Raw genomic sequence first — 23216 nt, 5'->3', positions numbered from 1 at the left:
TACCCCTTGATGCTTTTGAACAGCCGACCTGCCAATATGGCTGTCGCTGCAGCTGCAGCTGTAAATAGGCACGGCTCAGCAGGCAGGATGGAGAGCATCAGCAGGCAGAGTCGAGTGGGTCCAGGAGGGGCAGTAAAGGTGGGTATAACACCCCATGGGCGGTAACGCATGAAGGTGTGAGGCTGGGAGCCTTGTGGAATGCGGCAGGGGGGCCTAGAGCGCTGTTCACACGTCACCATGTCAACTTGCGCTAGTGTTTTGATTGCACAGCTGCCTGTGCCATGGGCTGAGGATGTGACAGAAGGGGAGACTGCGATTACAGATTACTGATGGAAATGTCAATGATTTCCTGACAACTATGGTAATATAAATATATATATATATATATATATATATATATATATATATATATTAGAATATTGCAAAATGAAGGTAATACACACATGCTAAAGATTGCATTGAAATATATGTGTGTATATATATATATATTACATAGTATTTGTAATTGATGCATAGGCGAGCACTAACATTGTCAGCTTGTTGCCATGTCACTGAATCACACATATGCCAGGTCCCTGTGTCGGCCTAAATATTAATAGGCATTCGGGTGAAAGTGATGGTTTCCTATGGAGCACATCTGTCCCTCTGCATTTGATATGGCTGACCTTAGTCCTTGGCACGTTGCTTGTGACATACAGACTGTCGCACTTCTCCTGTGCCACCGGGCAGTGCCAACATAGTGGCAATCCCTTACAATGGTTATAGAATGGCCCCAGCAGGTAACATAATGGGCTCACAGTGCCCCTTCACCCAGTGATGTTTGTATTACATGGTGCGCTGCAAGCAGGCTCCTCTACCGGTGGTTGGCATGGGCATCATCCTTACTTTAGAAGAGCCATGCGCACCTCTATCACTTCTGATGTTGGTGCTGATTGCAGTTAGTGGCCCCCTGGGAGCGATAGGTGAGCTGCATTTATCACTCGCCACTCTGGGGCCTGCTGTGACGTCAGCACTTGGCACCCAGAGCAGAGTGATAAATGCAGCAGGACCTCAGTAACAGCAGTGAGCACCTCCATCAGTCCTGATCCAAGAGCTCATTGTGCTTCTTGAGTGTTATATATGTGGCCATGCATGGGCTTCCATCCTGAGCAGGGGAGACCTGCATACAGTGCAGCATGTAATACACAACAGTGGTTTTACTGTGGCACATACCCCTGGGGACTGCAGGGAGTACTGCAGGTAGAGAACACTGCCTTAAGGTATGTTCACATAGGTTGTACATGAAGCAGATTAGCCACTGCAGAATTGTTGACTGTTTATTTTCTGTATTGTACAGTGTATGACATATAAAGGCGTTCCAGTGTTTTTCTTTTGTGATGGCCTAATGTCTGAATAAGTGATCAAAAAAAGATGAGTTTGGGTCTGACACCCAGAACCCCTGCTGATCAGCTCTTTGAATGGACCATGGCGAACATGCAAGCACCACAAACTCTTCACTGTTCACATTGCATGCCATTTGTTTTGTAGCGGCTGGGCCTTGTCCTGTTCACATCTATAGGATAAGACTGTATTTGCATTACACGGCTGCAGATGGTTTGTGTTGTAAGCAGAGGAGGTGCCAGGGCACTTCACACTGCTGATCAGTGAGGGCCTGGGTGTCGGACGAAGAGATCATTGTGCAGAATTAGCAGAAACCACACAGAGTACAATGGGTTCTGCAGATTTCCGTGGTTGACCGCTTTTTTTAGTGGCTTATATTTCTGTTGGGGGGGGGGGGAGGGAGGAAGTCCCCAAGTGGACCCTCCCGAACAGAAAACCCAAACTCAGATGTTTATATCTGTGTCTATCTTCTCTCACTTGGCTCCTGCTCGCTCCACCTACTCCATAGACTTCTATGTAATCTGTTATGTCTATAGAGCTGCAGTCTGTTATTAATTTATGCAAAGTTTGTTGAAAGTTGGTGACCATGTAGGATTACATTTATAGCTGCATTGGAGACTCCACCGCAGTGTGCATTGAAAATCACCAGACAAAAAAGTGCTGCAAGTCTGGTGGTTTCAGTTTAAGGCTGAGGCCCCACATTACGGAAACCGTGTGTGTTGGTTTTTTTTTTTTTTTCCTTTTGCAGATTTCACTGTTTTTTTGTTTTTTTTTTGTTTTTTTTTTAGCTAATTCGAAGCATAGCTACAAAAGAAATATGAAATATATAAGAAGTACATCAAAATCTGCAACAAAAAAACCCTACACTTGGGGTCTTGGCCTAAAAGAACGGACCCTATTATAGTTAATGGGGTTTGTTGGGCTGTGTATGTGTCCAGTGTTACAGAGATCTACCTAGCCATTGTTTTGGTCCTCTGGACCAGAACAACAGACAGGCCATCGCTAGTGTGAACCTAGTGCAAGACCTCGCCTCTATGACTCTTGAGTATTCTGCTGCTTTGTATTTTTTTGTATATAATTATCCGCATATACTCGAGTATAAGCCGAGTTTTTCAGTTTTTGTGCTGAAAAAATGCGCCTCGGCTTATACTCACGTCAATACGGTAATTGAAAATGTCACATGACTGGTCCGTAGTGAAAGACATCTGTGGGAGGCCGCTGGAGCAGTGATAGGTGAGTGGTGAGGCAACGCTGCCTCCAGGACCGCCCCAAGGTGCTTCCAGAGCATCTTCTCTGCCTTGGAAACATCTTAAGGTGGCGCTGGAGACAGCACTGCCTCACCGACCACCTTTCGGCAGCAGCGCTGTTCCAGCGGCCTCCCACAGATGTCTTTTACTGCGGACCAGTGAAATTACCACTCGAGTCAATACGGTAATTGACTCGACCGTATTGACTCGCAGCGGGCCTCCGCTCCAGTCCCGGCCCCCTCCCCTGGCTACAACACACGCCGGGTTACGTGGCCACGTTAGCTCAGGCCAGCACCCGGCGTGTGTCGATGACGTCTTACTGCGTCTCAGCACAGGCGGTGTCATCACCCTCCCCCCCCCCCCCCCCACGCTGAGACGCAGGAGCAGCCGCAGCAGAAGATGAGCAGTGGCGGCAGCGGGAGCAGCAGCGCGAGGTCGGTAAGTATGAGAACTTAATGTTTGTTTGTCCCCAGCCCAGCTCACTGCCGACCCCCGTCGCGTCACCTTATACTATAGGCCACGGAGGCCGGCATTGAGTAGGCCCGAGCCCCAGCCGCAATCCCACTGCCGCTATTATTATACTCGGGGTCTTTTCAGACCCCCAAGTATAATAATCAGAGCCCCAGGGGAGGTGAGAGAAAATAATAAACAGTTTTACTCACCTCTCCGGCATCCGATGTTACTCCTAGCTGGCTTCGGGCCTATATGGTAATATCCCAGACGTCTGGGGCATTATCATACAGGCCCAAAGCATTATGGTAGCAGTAGCAGCCTATTGCCATACAGGCCCAAAGCCTGTGCTAGGGGATAACAGGCTATTACTACTACCACAGGCTTTGGACCTATATGGTAATATCTGAGACCACGTGACGTCTGGGATATTACCATATAGGTCCGAAGCCGGCTAGAATTAACATGAGCACAAACAGAATGTCATGCATTCCCCCCCCCCTCGGCTTATACTCGAGTCAATAAGTTTTTCCCGTTTTTTGTGGTAAAATTAGGGGGTCGACTCGTACTCAAGTATATACGGTATCCTAAGATAAGAATATTCTGATCTTTCTTTTTGTGATGCCTAGGCAAAGAATTAAGAGTCATGTTAACCCCAGAGCTTCTGTCATTACTTAGTGCTTCCAATGTTATCTATAAGAGTCTGTGTCTGACTTGCTGTGTAACCTATTTGCTGTTGCTCCGGCCTTTTCAGCTAGCCTATTATTTTTGTTAGTAATCTGTTGACTTCTGGATTTCTTAGGTCCTGGAGTGTGGTGTTTGTGAAGACGTCTTCACATTGCAAGGGGACAAAGTACCTCGTCTTCTGCTGTGTGGCCACACGGTCTGCCACGACTGCTTGACACGCCTTCCACTACATGGCAGAGCAATACGCTGCCCGTTTGACCGCCAAGTTACTGAACTAGGTAAACATATTTAAAGGGATCCTATCATTGGATACCTTTTTTTTTCTGACTAACACCTAGGAATAGCCTTAAGAAAGGCTATTCTTCTCCTACCTTTAGATGTCTTCTCTGCACCGCCGTTCGGTAGAAATTAAATCTTCGGTATGCAAATGAGTTCTCTCGCAGCACTGGGGGCAAGCCCCAGTGCTCGAACATCATTGTGGACGTCCACGATGCTGTGAGAGAAATCTCCAGCACCGCCTCCATCTTCTTCTGGAACGCCCTCTCCCTGTGTCATCTTCCGTCCTGGGTTTCAATCTTCTAGGCCTTGGGCAGAGCCAACTGCACATGCCCGGGCCACAAGACAATGGCCGTTTACACAGTAAGCTGGTGTAAGCGGCCATTTTCTTGTGGCCCGGGCATGCGCAGTCGGCTCTGCTGAGGCCTAGAAGATTGAAACCCAGGATGGAAGAAGACACAGGGAGAGGGCGTTCCAGAAGAAGATGGAGGCGGTGCTGGAGATTTCTCTCACAGCATCGTGGACGTCCACAATGATGTTCGAGCACTGGGGCCTGCCCCCAGTGCTGCGAGTGAACTCATTTGCATACCGAAGAAAACACGGATTTCTACCAAACAGCGGTGCAGAGAAGACATCTAAAGGTAGGAGAAGAATAGTCTTAGGCTATTCCTACGTGTTAGTCAGGAATAAGAGGGTATCCAATGATAGGATTCCTTTAACATTTTTATAACTCTTTGCAAAATATCTGTTCTGTGAAGTTGCTTTAACTCCTTTGAATGTAATTCTCACTTAAATCTGAGTATTTACATACTTAAAGAGGACCTTTCACCACCTCCACCAGTTCTCTTAGCATCTGTTAATAGGTGTCACTCCACTGATTCTAGCACAGTTGTCTTTTTCTCTCTAGCGCTCACAATTCCCAAGCAATCAGTGCATTTAGTTTTGGTGCCTGATGTACCGTATTTTTCGGACTATAAGACTTTTTTTCCCCCCAAATTTGGGAGGAAAATGGGGGTGCGTCTTATAGTCTGAATGTGGACTGTTTTTGTGGGGGAGCGGAGGAGTGGGATTGCAGCATCATCTCACTCCTGCCACTGCTGGCTTTCTGCAGCGGCAGGAGAGGGACGATATGCGGGGCCCTAGAGTGAGAAGACAGGGTGTCCTAGCGAATCCATTCCGAAATCCGCCATGCTAATACAGTGGATGCCAGGTCTGTAAAAATGATGGAGGCCTCTCTGTTGCAGTGCGGTCTCCACTGTAATGTACAGCAGAGACCCTGAGCTAATGCCCATGATCAGAGTCCATTCCTCTAAAGTTGCAGACCGACTCCCGCCCGGCTGACCTGTTTTTGTGACAGCCGGGAGTCTAATCAAGGCTCCAGAGGCCGCCTCAGGTTCCGGTCGAAAATACGGGTAGCTGCAACTGGATGTCGGTGCAGTGCACTTCGCTCCGGATTAGGCCCAAATGAATGGGCCTAATTGAGAGGAGGGAGTGTCTTCAGGTGGATGTCGCGAGGTGAATCTGCCTTAAAGAATGAGTATGCCGCTTCTTTTATCCGGGAGCCGGAACAAACGGCTCCCGGAAGAAAGAACTAACCGGCTCCCATTGATTTAGATGGAAGCCATCTTTTTGGTCAGGATTTTGATGCGGATACAGCCTCAAAATCTTGACCAAAAGACCTCGTGTGATCTTACCCTTATATGACCAGTTGCAGTAGTAATGTACAGAATCTCCTATAGACTGCAAAACGCTTGCAAAACAACTAGGATGTAAAACTTTTTATCTTGCTCAGTAAAAGACCGCATCTAGAGACTGTGGGTCCTTGCAGTGAAAGGGTTACATCTGTTCTTGACCATAGTGTACCTGGGTTAAACATAACATTCTATTTTCACTTTTAAGACTCTTTTAGTTAGCCTATTGCTACTTATTGGACTCTGGTCTGGAAGTTTTTACTTTTGTTAAAAAAAAAAAATCAAAAACAAAAAAAACCCCTTGTACTAATTCTTATTTTTGTAAACAGGCGACTCTGGTGTTTGGGGACTAAAGAAAAACTTTGCTCTACTGGAACTGCTGGAACGACTACAGAATGGCGCAAGTGGTCAGAGTGGATCCTCAGAAGAGTCAGTCGGGGGATATGGAGAGGTATACTTTGCTTATTGCTGTGACAAGTCTTATTTTTACTTTATTCGATTAGTATTTGTTCAGTAAGTTCATTAAGGTCTGTAAAAGCATGTACCGTATATTCACCGTATACCAGAAAAGACCTGCAGTAGTAGGAATATATTCTCTACGGTTGTATGGGGCTTGTAGATGGGGGCTTGTGTTTTCAAACTTAGAAGTGAAACTTTGTCTTGGACCCGTTTTTATTGTAAGGTGCTAAAGAATGTAGTTTTAAGCAAAGTCTGTATGGTGATGTTGGGGGGAATATTTGCTGCAGGACTTTTACAGGGAACATCTTATGTCAGACATCGGTGACCTAAAACTATTCTCGGAAAATTCCTGTACTGAAAATGAGTCTCATAGATATGTTTGGGGTTGTTTCTGAAGCATGTGCATGGGTTTCTTCAGAAGCTTTTCAGATGAATCAGACTATCCTAGAACTTTCTGCTATACATTTGTCATGTGATTATACTCAATTGGGTTACTGTATTCTCTCAAAAATGCAGCAGCAACTGGAGTGCAGGTGGCCATTTTGATGTAGGTTTTGTGTGAGATGGGGAGGGGTGGAGCTTTACATTGCACCACTTAGATGCTGATGCCTGCATAGAACATGGATCTACTGATTTCTACAAGGCTACCTTATACAGTTTGTCTGGGCATTTTTTTATTTTTTTTTATTTTAAGTATGTTGGCAGAGGAAAAAAAAAAATCACACTTGCCTATTCCCAGTACTTTGGTGTTTTCCGAGCATGGTTTCGGTCCTTCTGCTCCCTAAAGAGTACATTCGTGATGTCACAGGTAGTGACATCGCATGCCCTTCGCTGAGGCTGCTGAATGGCCTCAGCGGTCAAATGTGGCTGGGACTTCTGCCATATGTCAACACTGGATGGAGAAAACTGGACTACACTGGGAGGCCCTGGAGCATCGGGGAAAGGGAGGGGGGGGGGGGTGAATTTTTAATTTTCTGTTTTTTCACTGCCACAGATTTAAAAATGAAACACTTTTTAACAGTTTACTCGTGTGGTGTTTTTTTTTTTTTTTTTTTTTTTAAATCTTACCAATGATTATAAGTAGTATGATTCTAAAAAGTTAAATGTAAACCAAAATACTGTATTAGGCCTAATTCACATGAGTATATTTTTGGTCAGAGCCTCCAACAGACTGGATGTGGACAGCACACCGAACTACAGCAGTCAATGGGCCAGTACATATGTACGTTTTTACATACAGATGTGATCTATATGGAAAAACTTGCAGCATGCCCTAGCGTCTGTTCATAGACTGGCCCATTGTAGATAATAGGGATGGGAAAATATCCATCTGCATCTGTACTTCAAGGACCAAGAACTGGATCTCTTCAAGAATTGTCCCTGATCATTGGGAGCCTAGCCACGGCGGGACTGTAAGGAATCCAGCTGCCATGATACAATAAAGGAGGATCTCTTCCTTCATCGGTGGGAGACCAGCAGATCAATTCACAGAATACAGACTGGTAAGTGCAACCAAAGTTGTACTCCATATGTAAATGCCCCTTTACACAATACTGCCGTTGCCACAAACGGATGGCATAAATGTTAATGCCCCTTTACCAATGTTTGCATGTACTTTATACTCTGATGGCAACAATGTAATTATTCGTTTTCCCACTTTACTTTTTCCCAAAAATCTTAGAGGACGTTATCCACTATCTAATATTGATGACCTACTCTTAGAATAGGCTATCAATACTAAATTTGCGAGGTTCAAACACCTAGAACCCCTGCAGGTCATCTGCCCCAAGACAGCATGTAAACATTACTGGAAGCTGCACTGCTCACTCGCTGTACAAACTGTATCTGCGACTTTAGGTACTGTTCCATAGACTTCACTGCGGCAAGTGAGCAGTGCAGCTTCTGGCATGCAAATGTTATCAGGAGCTGCCCTGTCCTGAAGCAGCTGATCTGCGGGGGTACCAAGATCTAAAGCTGATGGCCTCTGTTAAGGAAAGGACAAATTATCAATATTAAAAAGGGAATTTTATAAGACAACCCCCAAAATCGGTGATGAAATTGTGCTTTTTTTTTTTTTTTTTTTTTTTTTTTTTTTTTTTTTTGTCAAAATCATCAATATTTTCCATTTTTAAGGCTGGTGCCCCACGAGGTGTAAACATGCCATGGGAAAAAAATGTGGTGTTTACTGTCACAGCAAAGTGGATTGGATTCTAGAAAATCCCATCCCCATTCTGCGGTAAAATACACCAGCGATCTCCAAAACCGTTGCGATTTTGGAAACTTCAGCATGTCAATTATATCTACGGAAAGGTCGGTGGTTTCCCTATAGATATAATTGAAGTAGAAAGTTCACAGAGGAAACCTGTGCAAAGCACTGCTGGAAGGACCGCAAAATGTTGCCACCACGTTTTTCCACTTTTTTGCTGCAGGACACCACATGGAGCCTCAGCCTAAGGGTATGTTCACATGTTTTTTTTTGCAGTCAGGAAGATTCCAAGTCTGTGACAAAAACCGCATCATGCAAAAAAAAAAAAAAAGTCTTTTTTTTTTTTTTTCAGAATTCCTGAAAGATTTTTTCTTTTCAGTCTGCAAAAAACTCCATGTGATCACACCTCTAATGTTGCCATAAAAACTACAACTTCTTTGGTTTAAAATAAATAAAAATGCTTGGAAAAAGGAAGTTGATAATGTAATAACAAATGTAAAAATGTGTCAGAAAGGGTTTCAGATTTATTTATTTATTTTTTTTCTACCATGAAGGATTGTGCCTTGGAAACGTAACCAAGAAGGAAGATTCACACTTGGTACTTCCTATGTGGCCGCAGCCTGCAGAATTAGACTTTTGCGCCCTCCAGTATGTGGTGAATTCTATTTCTTGGGGCCTCATCTGAAGTGGAAAGCGGAGGAGCTCCAACTGTAGATGTATAGGGCATATTAACCTTAATAGACACAGCCACTTCTTGCGTTCTTTGAGGTGCTGAGTCAGCGAGCAGACACATTACCCCAGTTATATGCCAGCTCTTTACTTCTGTTCCACAAACTCCTGGTCCAGCCTAAGCAGAATATAACACGCCTATATATTGCCAGTTACAATCCATTCTCATCCACAAGGCTCTCCATAATGCTGCACCTCCCCATGTTTCCTCCCTCCTCTCTGTCTACCGCCTAACTCGTGCACTCCATTCACTCAATGACCTAACCCTTAGGGTAAGTTCACACAGGGTTTTTTGGTCAGAGTAATCACCTCAAAAACCTGACCAAAAAGATGGCTCCCATTGAAATGGGAGCTGCTTAAGAGCTTTTTCCGGCTCCCGGAAAAAAGAAGCAAGGTGCTCATAATTCAGGCTGAATTGCAAGGCGATTTGGCCTAAAGAATGAGCACCTCTTCTTTTTTCACCGCTTCTTTTTTTCCAGGAGAAACTCCCACCTCCGGACTAGGCCCATTCATTGGGCCTAATCTGGAGCGGAGCGCGTGGCTGGATGCTGGTGCAGTGCACCGTTTTCATTTGAGGCGACCTGGCTTTTGGATCGGAACTCCGCTACAGGTTCCGATCGAGAAACGTACATGTGAACTTACCCTTACATCCTCTATTATCAGAACCTCCCACGCTCGTATACAAGACTTCTCCCGAGCTGCACCACTTCTCTGGAATGCTCTACCCCGGACAATCAGATTAACTCCCAATTTGTACAGCTCCAAGTGCAAACGAAAGACACATCTTTTCAGACAGGCCTATCACAATTCCTAAACCCTTCTGTAGTTAGAATCCCTTAAAAAAAACACCTCCTTTGTCCCCGCTCCCACATTACCCCACATGATATGATGCCGTTTCAGACTAACTTTATATGTCCAGGCACCCTCTGCACAGTAAAGGACACGACTGGTGATGGCTCATACAGTTTTATGTTTGTGTAATGACAGTCACCTCTATTACAAAATTGTCTGAACACTGTATAAGCAATGCCGCCCCTGCTACCTCTTGTATCACCCCCTCTACCTCATAGATTGTAAGCTCTTGTGAGCAGGGCCCTCAGTCCCATTGTGTGAAGTGACTGTTTTTTTTGTACTGTACCTTATTTATCTGTATTTGAACCCTACAAACTGTTCAGTGCTGTGGAATATGTTGGCGCTATATAAATAATATGTATTATGTTAGAATAAAATAGTCATATTCGCCGTGTGAGCCTTTTGTGTGATTTTTTTGCAGGGGATGAAATGACGTCGGCTAATAGTCACTAGGGTATAGGAAATCTTTAGAATCTCCAGAATGCCCAAAGGCGTTCAAGATCCAGAAATCAATGGTTCAGAGCCATTAGAAATGATCTGTCATCTATGGGGACATTTCCTTGAGCTTATGCCAAAGGCATTTTTCATGATCTTTTGAGTCTGTAATTTAAAATGTCTCCAGTCATCCAAACCTCTCTGTGGAAATGGCTGCCCGCCATTACTGCTATAGCCAAAGCCCTCTGGGAGCTGCTGATCCACTATTGATGCCCTGAAGATGTGGCCATCAGCAGTGTGTCCATAGACACTGATATGCACAGTTATAAAATAGTCACTGCCACCACCAATATTTACTGCTAGTAACTGAATTGGGGCCTGGAGCGCGGCGGCCTCCTGACATGGATGTGTTTATTATCTAGTCTCCGTGTGCAATTGGATCACTGCACCATTGTGTGACAGCCTTTGACATCAGCCATTGTTGAGTACTTGGATGAGGCATCACAAACTGGTTTAGTTGGTTTCAAATCACATCACATGGTACGTGGACAATGCCAGCCATTGTTGCCATGTCAGGAACACAATGTTTGGAGACAATGAGTTTTCAGTGAAAAGGAAATCTGAAAGGTCAGGTTAGAAAAAAACCTTCTTCAGTGCTGAGTATCTGCACTGGACTTCAATAAGGTATTACAATTTTTCTTTTAAGGGGATTCTACCATTAAAATCACTTTTTTTTTCTCATTCACATGTAGAAATGGCCTTAAGAAAGGCCATTCTTCTACTACCTTTAGATGTCTTCTCCGCACCGCAGTTTCGGTAGAAATCCCGGTTTTCATCTTTATGTAAATAAGAACTCTCCAGTGCCGTCTCCATCTTCTTCAGGAATGGTCTCTTTGCGCGCCTTCTTCTGGAGCTGGGATCAAACTTTTAGACTTTGGTTGTGATAGCTTGTATTTTGGTCCAGCATCAAAGTATATTATACACATTAGACTTGACCGTCCGACCATCATACGAACAATACATCTATCAACCATAACAACTAAATTGTGCGATCAGGGGGACAATTTAGTTCTTATGGGTGGGACGGAGGGGGAATCAAATGACGCACTGATCTGCCAATAGTGCCTGATCGAGCAAACCACTGTTATATTTGTTCTACCACTGATTGAAAATGCCTAACTCAAACAGTTTCCGGTTTTTCATGACCAATAGAAATGCAGATAACGTGGCGTTCGCACTATTCATTTCTATTCTGCTTTTACAGAAGAACATGGACAAACTTAGAGGGGTTTTCCTACTAATAGCACTTCACTCACTTCTTTAGGACATTTGGAACAACATTCTTTGCTATAGAAGTGCATAGAACAACCACTGTTTGTGTTTTTTTTTTTTTCCAGAAGGAGCTTACGGATCCTTATGAATGTTTGAGGTCCCAGCAGCTGAACTCCCAGTGATCAGACTCTTTTCCTTTATCTCTTGGATTGGGGACGTATGGTATTAGTGTAAAAAAAACCTTTAACGTCTCCAAGACCATTAGTCAGGGAAGAGAAGGATCGAAACGGGAAGAAACTTCTTATTTCTGTTTCATTCCACTAGTATCAGAAGAGGAAACCGGGGCGGGCAGGTTGCCATTTCTTGGCACCTGAGCACACACTTTGGCACAGCTTAGTGGTGCCCTAGAGATGGGACAGAGGCTAACACACACAGGCTGAATGTCCATCTACCACTCTGCATGATATACAGCGAGCCATATCGCCTGCCATGTTGTAGAGCTGCCCAAGGACAAATGCAACAGTAAGTTCTTATTACCGCTATATTCTATTAGAAGTCAAGTTCTTTTATTACTTTGCTGGCTGCACTGTGCTGAAAAATAGCTAATAAATGATTTTTTATTTTTTTTGTAGGCTACAGAACAAGACTCTTCAGAAATAATGACCAGTGTAAGAATCGCTGATTTCATTCTCTAGAATTGGAAATACTTTATTGGTTCTGATGTTTGATGAAGACAACCCCCAATAGTGCATATGGAAGTCATAGAGGAGGAGGGTCCTACGCTCAACAACCCTTTTTTTTTTTTTCTGGACACAAAGTCCTGCATGTCCGACTTTGTGTCTGGCCAAAAAAAACGGTTTCCCGCGGAGAGGCCGCAGGTGGAAAAATGAATGGGTTTTAAAGCTGACCGCTAGAGAAGCCGTTCCCTGTCCAGTATCTCGGGGCTGAGGACGGAAACCCGGCAGAGTGACACAGGGCGAACGCCCTCTAAGATGCCTCCATGAAGAGAAAAGGTCTCCTTGCAGTCAGGCAGCTTCTAGATCAACATACCGTGACCATGGTATGCTACAACTTTATGTAGGACCGTCAGACAGTAATACTATTCATTAATTTATTTATTTTTTGCTGTCCAAAGCATTTGGTGACTTTTTTACTTTTTCTTCAGGACAACACCAAGATCTAGGGAATCTACAGCCCCTGATATAGCAGCTCGGGTTGAAGAGCCCTCCACTGGCCCCTCTGCTCCCCATGTTTCTGGCAGGGCTACAGAAGCTCCCCTACAAGGACCCTCTTCCACTTCTCAGCCTCCTATAGGGCCTATCACTAGGGCTTTTTGGGAGAATGTGATGAGAACTGACAGGAGACATTCCAAATACAGAGAGGAGTTGGTAGCTATCATATCTGAGATCTTGCGGAGATTTGAGAATGAGTTTACCCAATTTAGGAACGAGACTCTGGCATGGGGTCGCCAGCTGGAGAGGGATCGATTGAAGCCCAATAACTCAAATTGTCTTTTCCTATTAACTCTCATCCCTTGGATGGAACAGATGACTCCACAGCAGCAATATGAGTGCAGGGTGCAACTTCTCAACACAGTCGGTGAAATTCTACATCGGCCCCGCTCCCAGGCTTCTCCTCCACCTCAGTCCTATCCCCCATTCCAAGCCTCTCCTTGATCCAAATGCTATCGCCAATCCAATTCTTATCCTACAACCCAATTCTGTCCACTATCTCGTTCCCAATCCCAGTCATATCCACCAACTAAGACATTTCAGGCTCCTCATGCCTATACCTCCTTCTGATTCAAAATAATGGCAGGCAAGTATATAACGGCAATCCTAGGACAGGAGATCTCCTCTAATAATTCCACATATTTTTGTGATCCTGTTATTCTCAATTAAAATTACAATCCCACAATAAACAAAACGATATGATCTAATAATTTTCTTTATAGTTGTGTATTAATGTTTTCTGAAGTCTAGCATTTGTGTAACCATCTTGTATAATCCTTTGTTCGTCCTCAATCACAACATGTATGGTCAGCTTTATAAGTGTATGTGGACAAGTTAACCACCATTAAAGTTGGGACGCTAAATTACCAAGCTGTCCTAATTGACCAGGAGTTTATTGTCCAAAATAGCCTGGTTGTAAGGCTTTAGGGTGACCATATTTGGAAAAAAACTCCTTTATACTTACCTTGTGTATTTAGTCCTGGCGTCTGCGCACTTGTTTGGTGAATCCAGGGAATGTACACCTCGGCCTCACATGTGTGTAGCAGACCATAAGGGCCTGGGGATGGTTTCATGCCCCATATCAACATGATGGGTTCCCTCTAACTATGACTTTCTTTCTGAATTTGTGCCATCTTTTTGGTGCCAATCAATTTAAACAAAGTTATTATTGATTTATGCCCAGTTGAACAGATGGAAGCGCCTTGCCTGGACTTTTTTTCTAAAGCCCCTAGAAAAGGAGTTTGGTTTTTTGGAGTTGTAAAATGCTGAAGATATAATCTGGCTCACAATACTGTTCTAAAGTAAGCCAAGAGTCATTGGAAAAACAGAAAAGGTCTAACTTCGAGCATTCTGCCCCAATTCTACGAGACGCCTTGTGCGCCAGTGTGATATTTTAGTGCATCTTGTGGCTGTCTTAGAATGGTACATGTGAACTGTAGCAAAGGAAATCTTCCTATCCAAGGCTGTGTTTGTGTTATCCACTCCCTTCTGGTCCTCAGCTGTGTCATGTGACCAGCAATAAAACTTTCCAAGTGACACAGCATCTTATGTATGAACAGGAAATCCGTTTCTCTATACTCTGCCTAGACTTGAGCCCCATAGTAATGATTAAGAAGACTGACTTCCAGTCCACACATTAGACACTAGGCCAGTTTCATGAAGACTGGCATTTCCTAGGCCAGCTTTAATAAAGGACCCAATGGGCGCAGGGCAGAGCAAATTTCATTATATTCTGATAAAATGATCTCTCTTTCCATTTAACCCATTTATGCCTAGAGTTCCATTATTGGAACTCAAAAAATACAACCTCTGGCATAAATCGGTTACGGCCATAACACATCATCTTCCTGCCTTCCAGATGAAACAAATCAAGGGGTGGGTAAGGGAGGAGGTTGACAAAGAATTTCCATGCCTCCGATAAGACAAGTAGAACTGTTGTTTATACCAATATCTTTAGTATTCTTAGTGCATGAATTAATAACATGTGAGCTAAAGCTTGCTTAATGGTCTAGAATAGTGTGGGAGAGGGTTGGTGGCAGCGATCTTGGTGGACCAGGATTGTATGGGAGAGGGCTGTTGCCTACTGTCATGGTGATCTAGGCTAGTATTGGAATGGGGTAATGCCAGCTGCCATGATGTCGGGCAGCACAATGGCTCAGTGGTAAATGATGATCTAGGGTAATGTTGGAAAGGGTTAATGCCAGCTGTCTCTGAGGTCCATGGCCTTGTTGGAATGGGCTATTGCCAGTTACCATGATACTCTAGATACCAGCTGTTGTGAAGGCCTAGGTTAGTGTGGAAGAGGGTAAATGCCAGCCATCTTAGTGGCCTAGGGTAGTGTGTGAGAGAGAGAGTTAATGCCAACTGTGATGGTCCATGGTCTGTGTAGTGTGTGAATCTGCTGTCTTGGTAGCCTACAGTAGACTGGGAGAGTGCCATGGTGGTCTAGGGCAGCTGAAGAAGCCTATTTTCTGCTTCCTTTATGTTGGGACTTAAAGTGGACCACTGTGAGATCCGTGGGGTTTTGATCACTGGGATCCCAACTGAACACAAGAACTGCGTCCCTATTCCCCTCATCTAGAAGACCATGGCCAGGAAAAGCTGAATGACAAGGATAGGTAAGCGCTGTTCCTGGCTACTCTTGACTACCATAGAGACTGAATGGAGTTGCAGTGCACATGCTCAGCTGCCATTTAGCTCCTCCTGGCTGTGGTCTTGTGGTGGTAACAAGGGACACAGAAGCCTCATTCTGGTAAAAAGTGGAAATCACTTAGTAAAATCACTGGGAATTTATGATATTTCATCTAATTTGATGTTTCCTTCCTTCAGAGTATCGTACGCTGTGATGAAGATGAGGCCCATGTGGCGTCTGTATACTGCACTGTATGTGCTACCCATCTGTGTGCTGACTGCGCCTTGCACACCCACTCCACAAAGACACTAGCCAAACACAGACGTGTGCCCTTAGCTGACAAACCTTATGAGAAGACCCTTTGCACCCAACATCAAGTCCATGCCATAGAGTTTGTGTGCTTAGAAGATGGCTGCCAGACCAGTCCATTGATGTGCTGCGTCTGCAAAGAGTATGGAAAGCATCAAGGTCACAAGGTAATGGGGTGGGGGACGGCTGTATGTAAAGTGGCTTTGTATTAGGGATTACACTAATAATTTATTATGGTTTTATCAATTTATATAATTTGCTTCTTCAGAACTAAAGTGACCTGGATATAGATGAGTAGATAGAATATCTGTACTTGAGAGTTTGGTTATGGAAATTTTGAAATTTCACTTTTTTCTATAGATTTCAGAATTATTCCATTACATCCATTTGGTTTTTGTTTTGTAGCATGCCGTTCTGGAAACCGAAGCAAGCCAGATTCGTGCCTCCATATTGGACATGGCACATTGTATAAGGAGTTTCACAGAAGAGATCTCTGAGTATTCCAGAAAACTCACCGGCATTGTCCAACAGATCGAAGGTGGAGAGCAGATCGTGGAAGATGGAATTGGGATGGCCCATACTGAGCATGTAGGAGTCCTATCATGTGATTACATACATTGGCCCATACATTGACTGCTTTTATGTTTGGTAATGACATCGGCGTCCATGTTGGTAGATATAGATTCCAAATACTATAGGTATTTCAGGTATGGAGGACAAAAAGAAAATAGTAGCATCAAATTCATTCTTAGTATGGGATATAAGACATTAACAAATGGATAATACTTACAATTCATTATAGTTGGTGTATTTTTCTCATTTTGATTTTTCTAGTTTTGGTAAATTTGGAGACAGGTAAAAAAAAATGGCAATACGACAGGTGCTAGTGTAAAGGGGCATCATGACAATCCATGAAGATTCCTTTTCATTATGATTTTATTCAGAATCGCCCCCAAGCTCAAGGACCCCAGAACAAGGAGGAACTAATGTCACCTTTTCCCCACCTGACAGGTCCCTGGCACAGCAGAAAACGCCCGCTCCTGTGTCCGAGCATATTTTTCGGATCTGCATGAAACGCTCTGCCGCCAAGAAGAAATGGCGCTCAGTGTAGTAGACGCTCACGTGAGAGAACAGCTGATCTGGCTGCGGCAGCAACAAGAGAACATGACCATCTTGTTATCAGAGGTGTCCACCGCCTGTCTTCACTGCGAGAAGGCCTTGCAGCAGGTATTTGGTTTGCAAATCTTTATGTATAGCTGTAGTAGTCCAAATCCTCACAGAGCAGCTACATACAGTCCTATGAAAAAGTTTGGGCACCCCTATTAATCTTAATCATTTTTAGTTCTAAATATTTTGGTGTTTGCAACAGCCATTTCAGTTTGATATATCTAATAACTGATGGACACAGTAATATTTCAGGATTGAAATGAGGTTTATTGTACTAACAGAAAATGTGCAATATGCATTAAACCAAAATTTGACCGGTGCAAAAGTATGGGCACCTCAACAGAAAAGTGACATTAATATTTAGTAGATCCTCCTTTTGCAAAGATAACAGCCTCTAGTCGCTTCCTGTAGCTTTTAATCAGTTCCTGGATCCTGGATAAAGGTATTTTGGACAAACAATTCAAGTTCAGTTAAGTTAGATGGTCGCCGAGCATGGACAGCCCGCTTCAAATCATCCCACAGATGTTCAATGATATTCAGGTCTGGGGACTGGGATGGCCATTCCAGAACATTGTAATTGTTCCTCTGCATGAATGCCTGAGGATTTGGAGCGGTGTTTTGGATCATTGTCTTGCTGAAATATCCATCCCCGGCGTAACTTCAACTTCGTCACTGATTCTTGAACATTATTCTCAAGAATCTGCTGATACTGAGTGGAATCCATGCGACCCTCAACTTTAACAAGATTCCCGGTGCTGGCATTGGCCACACAGCCCCAAAGCATGATGGAACCTCCACCAAATTTTACAGTGGGTAGCATGTGTTTTTCTTGGAATGCTGTTTCTTTTTGGACGCCATGCATAACGCCTTTTTTTTTTATAACCAAACAACTCAATTTTTGTTTCCAAAATGAAGCTGCCTTGTCCAAATGTGCTTTTTCATACCTCAGGCAACTCTATTTGTGGCGTACGTGCAGAAACGGCTTCTTTCTCATCACTCTCCCATACAGCTTCTATTTGTGCAAAGTGCGCTGTATAGTTGACCGATGCACAGTGACACCATCTGCAGCAAGATGATGCTGCAGCTCTTTGGAGGTGGTCTGTGGATTGTCCTTGACTGTTCTCACCATTCTTCTTCTCTGCCTTTCTGATATTTTTCTTGGCCTGCCACTTCTGGGCTTAACAAGAACTGTCCCTGTGGTCTTCCATTTCCTTACTATGTTCCTCACAGTGGAAACTGACAGGTTAAATCTCTGAGACAACTTTTTGTATCCTTCCCCTGAACAACTATGTTGAACAATCTTTGTTTTCAGATCATTTGAGAGTTGTTTTGAGTAGCCCATGATGCCACTCTTCAGAGGAGATTCAAATAGGAGATCAACTTGCAATTGGCCACCTTAAATACCTTTTCTTATGATTGGATACATCTGGCTATGAAGTTCAAAGCTCACTGAGGTTACAAAACCAATTTTGTGCTTCAGTAAGTCAGTAAAAAGTAGTTAGGGGAATTCAAATCAATAAAATGATAAGGGTGCCCATACTTTTGCACCGGTCAAATTTTGGTTTAATGCATATTGCACATTTTCTGTTAGTACAATAAACCTCATTTCAATCCTGAAATATTACTGTGTCCATCAGTTATTAGATATATCAAACTGAAATGGCTGTTGCAAACACCAAAATATTTAGAACAAAAAATGATTAAGATTAATAGGGGTGCCCAAACTTTTTCATAGGACTGTATATTAGTATGTCAGTATAGGGAAATATATAAGTAAGAGGAAAAAGGTTTATAAAATATACACAGTGGGAATGTGACTTAAATTGGCTGATTGGCTAAAGTGCTGTATGGTATTTAAGTGGTTAAATTGTCCGAATGTTGTCCCACAGGATGACTGCCGAGTGGTGCTGGCCAAGCAAGAGATCACACGACTACTAGAGACACTGCAGAAACAGCAGCAGCAGTTCACAGAGTTGGCCGATCACATCCAGCTGGACGCCAGTATTCCTGTTACATTCACCAAGGTAAGTAAGAGGACCTAAGACTCTGTTCACATCACGTTAAAGCCCTATGTTCAATGTATACACCAAACACTATAGCGGTTCTGTCACTCAGGGTCCTTTTAGGCCTTTGTTGGGATGTTTTATACAATGGTTTACTTATTTTTGGATAGATTAGTGTAACCTACTAAGCTTAGGGATCCTAAGTCAAAGGCCCCATGCACACGAATGAATGTGCCATATGAGGTGGGGCCGATTTTGAAGTGGAAGGCACTTAGAGTGACATCGGGGTAGATTGTGTGATGCACTTACCTCTATGGGGGCTTCCGATATGTTCTGCTCCGATGACATGGACAGGATCTGCTTTATGTTCATCAGAATGGACCATCAGACAACCCCCTCTTGGAGGAATATCAGATGACACATTCATGGGGCCTGATGTCACATGATTGAGAATGGCAGCAGAAAAAGACTGCTTTTCTGTTGCGTTTTTCATTTTACCTTACTCCATATAAGTCTATGGGAAAACTTGAATAGGAGTAGATTTGCTTCCTATCCCGTCCTCAGTAGTAGCATCCAGCTCTTCAGTGTGGGGACCACCATCATTCAGACATCGCTGACCAATCCTGTGGAAAGGTGCTCGATGATAAAAAAAAAAAAAAATCACCTGAGTACTGGAAAACCCCTATAAATGGGTCCGGTGGGATTGTGATATTGACCATCAGTATCAGATTGGTGGGGGTCTGAGACGAGGTGTTAGTGAAGCTTCCTCAAATGACCCTTAAGCTTTTCAAACACTTGATCAATGGGGGGGTCCTAGGTCGGAATTCACTGAAATGAAATTGATGGATAGGTCATTAGTATCATAGTCCTGGTATACTCCTATGTTTTAGCATACTAGTCGATGGAAAGTGTATGCCTATAAAGCAGCATACGTCAGACTTCAGTTATAGGCCAGGTCATTTGTGCACCCAGCACAGATGTGAACCTAGCCTTACGCGAGCTGCTTTTGTACTTGTCAATTTATGGCAGCACAACTACCTTTGGATAGGAGATGCCCTTTAACTAGTGAGCGATATTTTCACCTTTGATGGATATTGGGTATGTGTATAGACTTTGTATGGTATGTACTAATAGTATTTTTGTTTTTCAGGACAATAGAGTTCACATTGGTCCTAAAATGGAAATCCGAGTTGTGACATTAGGTTTGGACGGAGCAGGGAAGACGACAATCTTGTTCAAACTGAAACAGGATGAATTCATGCAGCCGATCCCTACAATTGGTTAGTTCAACTCTATTGTTAGTAAAATATATCACCTATCCAAAGGTGTCCACTAGGTCAGTGGTTCTCAACCTGGGGTGCCTGTACCCCCGGGTGGTACGCCGAGCAGTTTCATGTGCCATGGCTGAGAACCATTGCTCTGGAAATGGCAGATTTAGTGAGTGCTCGGGTTCTGAGGCTCCTGGACGGCTATTACTCCCTCCCCCCCTCCCCCAAAACCACCACCATCTTTTAAATACTGAGGCACAGTGGCTGCCAAGCAGAGGCAGGTGTCAGAAGACTTCAGGTTAAGGGGGAACAAATTGGGAGAATAGCTTATGATTAGAGATGAGCGAGTACAGTTTGAAACAGTAGTTTTGAATAGCACGCTCCCATAGGAATGAATGGACGCAGCTGGGGCCGGTGTCCGGCTGCTTAACCCCCTGTGCGCCGGCTACTCCCATTCACTCCTATGGGAGCATACTATTTCAAAACTGGTTGAAAGCTAAAAGACCCTCAGAACTTTAATTATGTATCTGCCATAGTTCCCCTCTCCACAAGCAAAAATATTTGCTTGGCACGTTATACTTGCCAGTTTTTTTTCCACACTTGAGAACGGCCTGTGTGACCGATCAGAGAAAAAATATTATTATTATTATGTATTTTAAAAATTTGGATTATTTCTTTATTTGGATATTTTACTTTTTTTAAGGTTTTAATGTTGAAACCGTTGAATATAAAAACTTAAAGTTTACGATTTGGGATGTTGGAGGCAAACACAAGCTGAGGCCCCTATGGAAGCATTATTACCTTAATACACAAGGTGAGTGTCGCCTACTGCTGTAACTTTCTGGTTTCATCATTACCTACAAGATTGTGCTGTTATGTTAATATGAGCGAACCCACAGCAAGCTTGCAAAAAATACAAGTTGGCAAATCAGATTTATGTGTCTAACTTGCATAAAATATTCCCAATTAGATCAATGTTACTGCTGCATTTGTAGCAGAGGAACCCCATAAGGGGCAATAGCAAGAATTCATTGGGGGTGTTCTGTTTTTTTTTTTTTTTTTTTTTTTTTTAGGTTAAGCTAATATTTTCCATTTACCGCTTTAGTAAATTGCCATTGCACCCAGGAGTCAGTGTAAACCCAGCCTTGACGCATTTGTTATTTTAGCCTCAATTTTTGGGGTACAGAGTCACCCTGTCATATCAATCGCTTTATCTCACATGTGTCTCCATTTTTCCAGCTGTGATATTTGTAATAGACAGCAGTCACCGAGATCGGGTCACCGAAGCTCATAGTGAACTTGCAAAGCTACTCACCGAGAAGGAATTGCGTGATGCCCTGCTCTTAATATTCGCCAATAAACAGGTAACGGTTTGGTCATGAGTTGTCATAGTTTCATTATGAATTTTAGGATAGGTTTTCAGTACAAGATTGTTGTGGAGGTCCAACAGCCATCACCTCTGCCGATCAGCTTATAGTCATGAATTGTATAGACCACTCCATACCTTGTGTGTGCTTTGGCAACTCGCAACTGTGGCCACTGTGCAGTGTATGGACTCTGTATACTGTGCAGATATCAGGTGACTGGTCGGATACTGATGACCTGTCCTAAGCATATGCCATCAATATTTAATCTAGGACAGTCCCTGCCTGAGTTATTCAGTCTCTGTAGATTTTGCATACTCTCTATTCTCAGTCTCTGTATTTTCTTGCAGGATGTTGCAGGTGCCCTATCGGTGGAAGAAATGACAGAGCTCTTGAGCCTTCACAAACTGTGCTGTGGCCGCAGCTGGTATATCCAGGGCTGTGATGCCAGGAGTGGTATGGGGCTATATGATGGCCTCGATTGGTTATCCAGGCAGCTGGTAGCTGCGGGGGTACTGGATGTCGCTTAAATGTGAGCAAGTGGTACTTATTTTGGTGAATATCCATGTTCCTCAGTAACTTGCTTCTTACAGAATGTCGTGCTGTTTCAGTACTTTACAGCTAACATCATACGGGCTTCTTACGTGTCCGTGTATTTCAAGCAATGTGAACATCTATGAATAACCATCATTACATGCGATTAAGTCTTAGAAGGTCAATGCTTGGCCGCCACATTCGCCTTCATATAATAAGGAATGTTGTGGGGAGGACATGTCTGGGAGGTCATGTTAGGAATGCTGCAGGCGGCATTTATTGCAGGGGATGTAGCAGGTTACTTATATATACTTATATGCAGGCAAATGCTACACATGTAGGTGGAACAGTGGGGTTGTCTGGTCTCTGTACAAAGAAAACATATTTACTTTTACTTTCCACTACTTGCCATTTTTAAGATTGCTTGTTGTTCGTGAGTAAGAACATTTAAAGGGATATTCTAGGACTATATTGGTAGCTTAGGATAGCTCAGGATAGCTCATCAATATCAGATTGGTGGGACTCAACTTATGGCACCCCTACTGACCAACAATTTTAGGCGGTTGCGACCATTGGGTGAGTGCATCTTCACGTCTCAAGTAGAGATGAGCGAACACTGTTCGGATCAGCCGATCCGAACAGCACGCACCCATAGAAATAAATGGAAGCACCTGTGACGCTGACTTTGCTGGCGGCCGGCCGGCGTCACAGGTGCTTCCATTCATTTCTATGGGTGCGTGCTGTTCGGATCGGCTGATCCGAACAGTGTTCACTCATCTCTAGTCTCAAGTCTTAATCATCACGTCCTATGATCATATTCTGTCCCTGAATCCCATTAAAATAGAATGGGATCAAGCTGCAATACCGAGCACAGCCACTATATGATGCACGGCGTTGTGTCTGATATGCAGTAAAGATGATGCCGTACTTGTGCAAACTGATTGGAGGCGCCACCAGGAGTAGGACCCATAGGAATATGATATTAAGGACCTGTCCTGAAGTCCCAGGAAATCCCTTTAATGT

The 23216-nt window shown here is 43.7% G+C and overlaps 1 protein-coding gene across 1 annotated transcript; it reads left to right on the top strand.

Moving 5' to 3' along the window:
• Nucleotides 1-35: 35 nt before the first annotated feature.
• On the top strand, nucleotides 36-22807 carry TRIM23 (tripartite motif containing 23). Its single transcript, XM_075269792.1, has 11 exons — nucleotides 36-138; nucleotides 3880-4042; nucleotides 6061-6182; nucleotides 15746-16024; nucleotides 16263-16445; nucleotides 16869-17084; nucleotides 18914-19048; nucleotides 20178-20307; nucleotides 20999-21109; nucleotides 21535-21659; nucleotides 22010-22807. The coding sequence occupies exons 1-11, from the start codon at nucleotides 37-39 to the stop codon at nucleotides 22187-22189; spliced, it is 1746 nt and encodes a 581-aa protein (XP_075125893.1). The 5' UTR covers nucleotide 36; the 3' UTR covers nucleotides 22190-22807.
• Nucleotides 22808-23216: the final 409 nt, after the last annotated feature.

This window comes from Leptodactylus fuscus, chromosome 1 (genome assembly GCF_031893055.1).
Source record: "Leptodactylus fuscus isolate aLepFus1 chromosome 1, aLepFus1.hap2, whole genome shotgun sequence".
Lineage (NCBI taxonomy): Eukaryota > Metazoa > Chordata > Amphibia > Anura > Leptodactylidae > Leptodactylus > Leptodactylus fuscus.
Note: the sequence above shows the minus strand (reverse complement) of the source record. Positions and strands in the feature narration are given on the sequence as shown.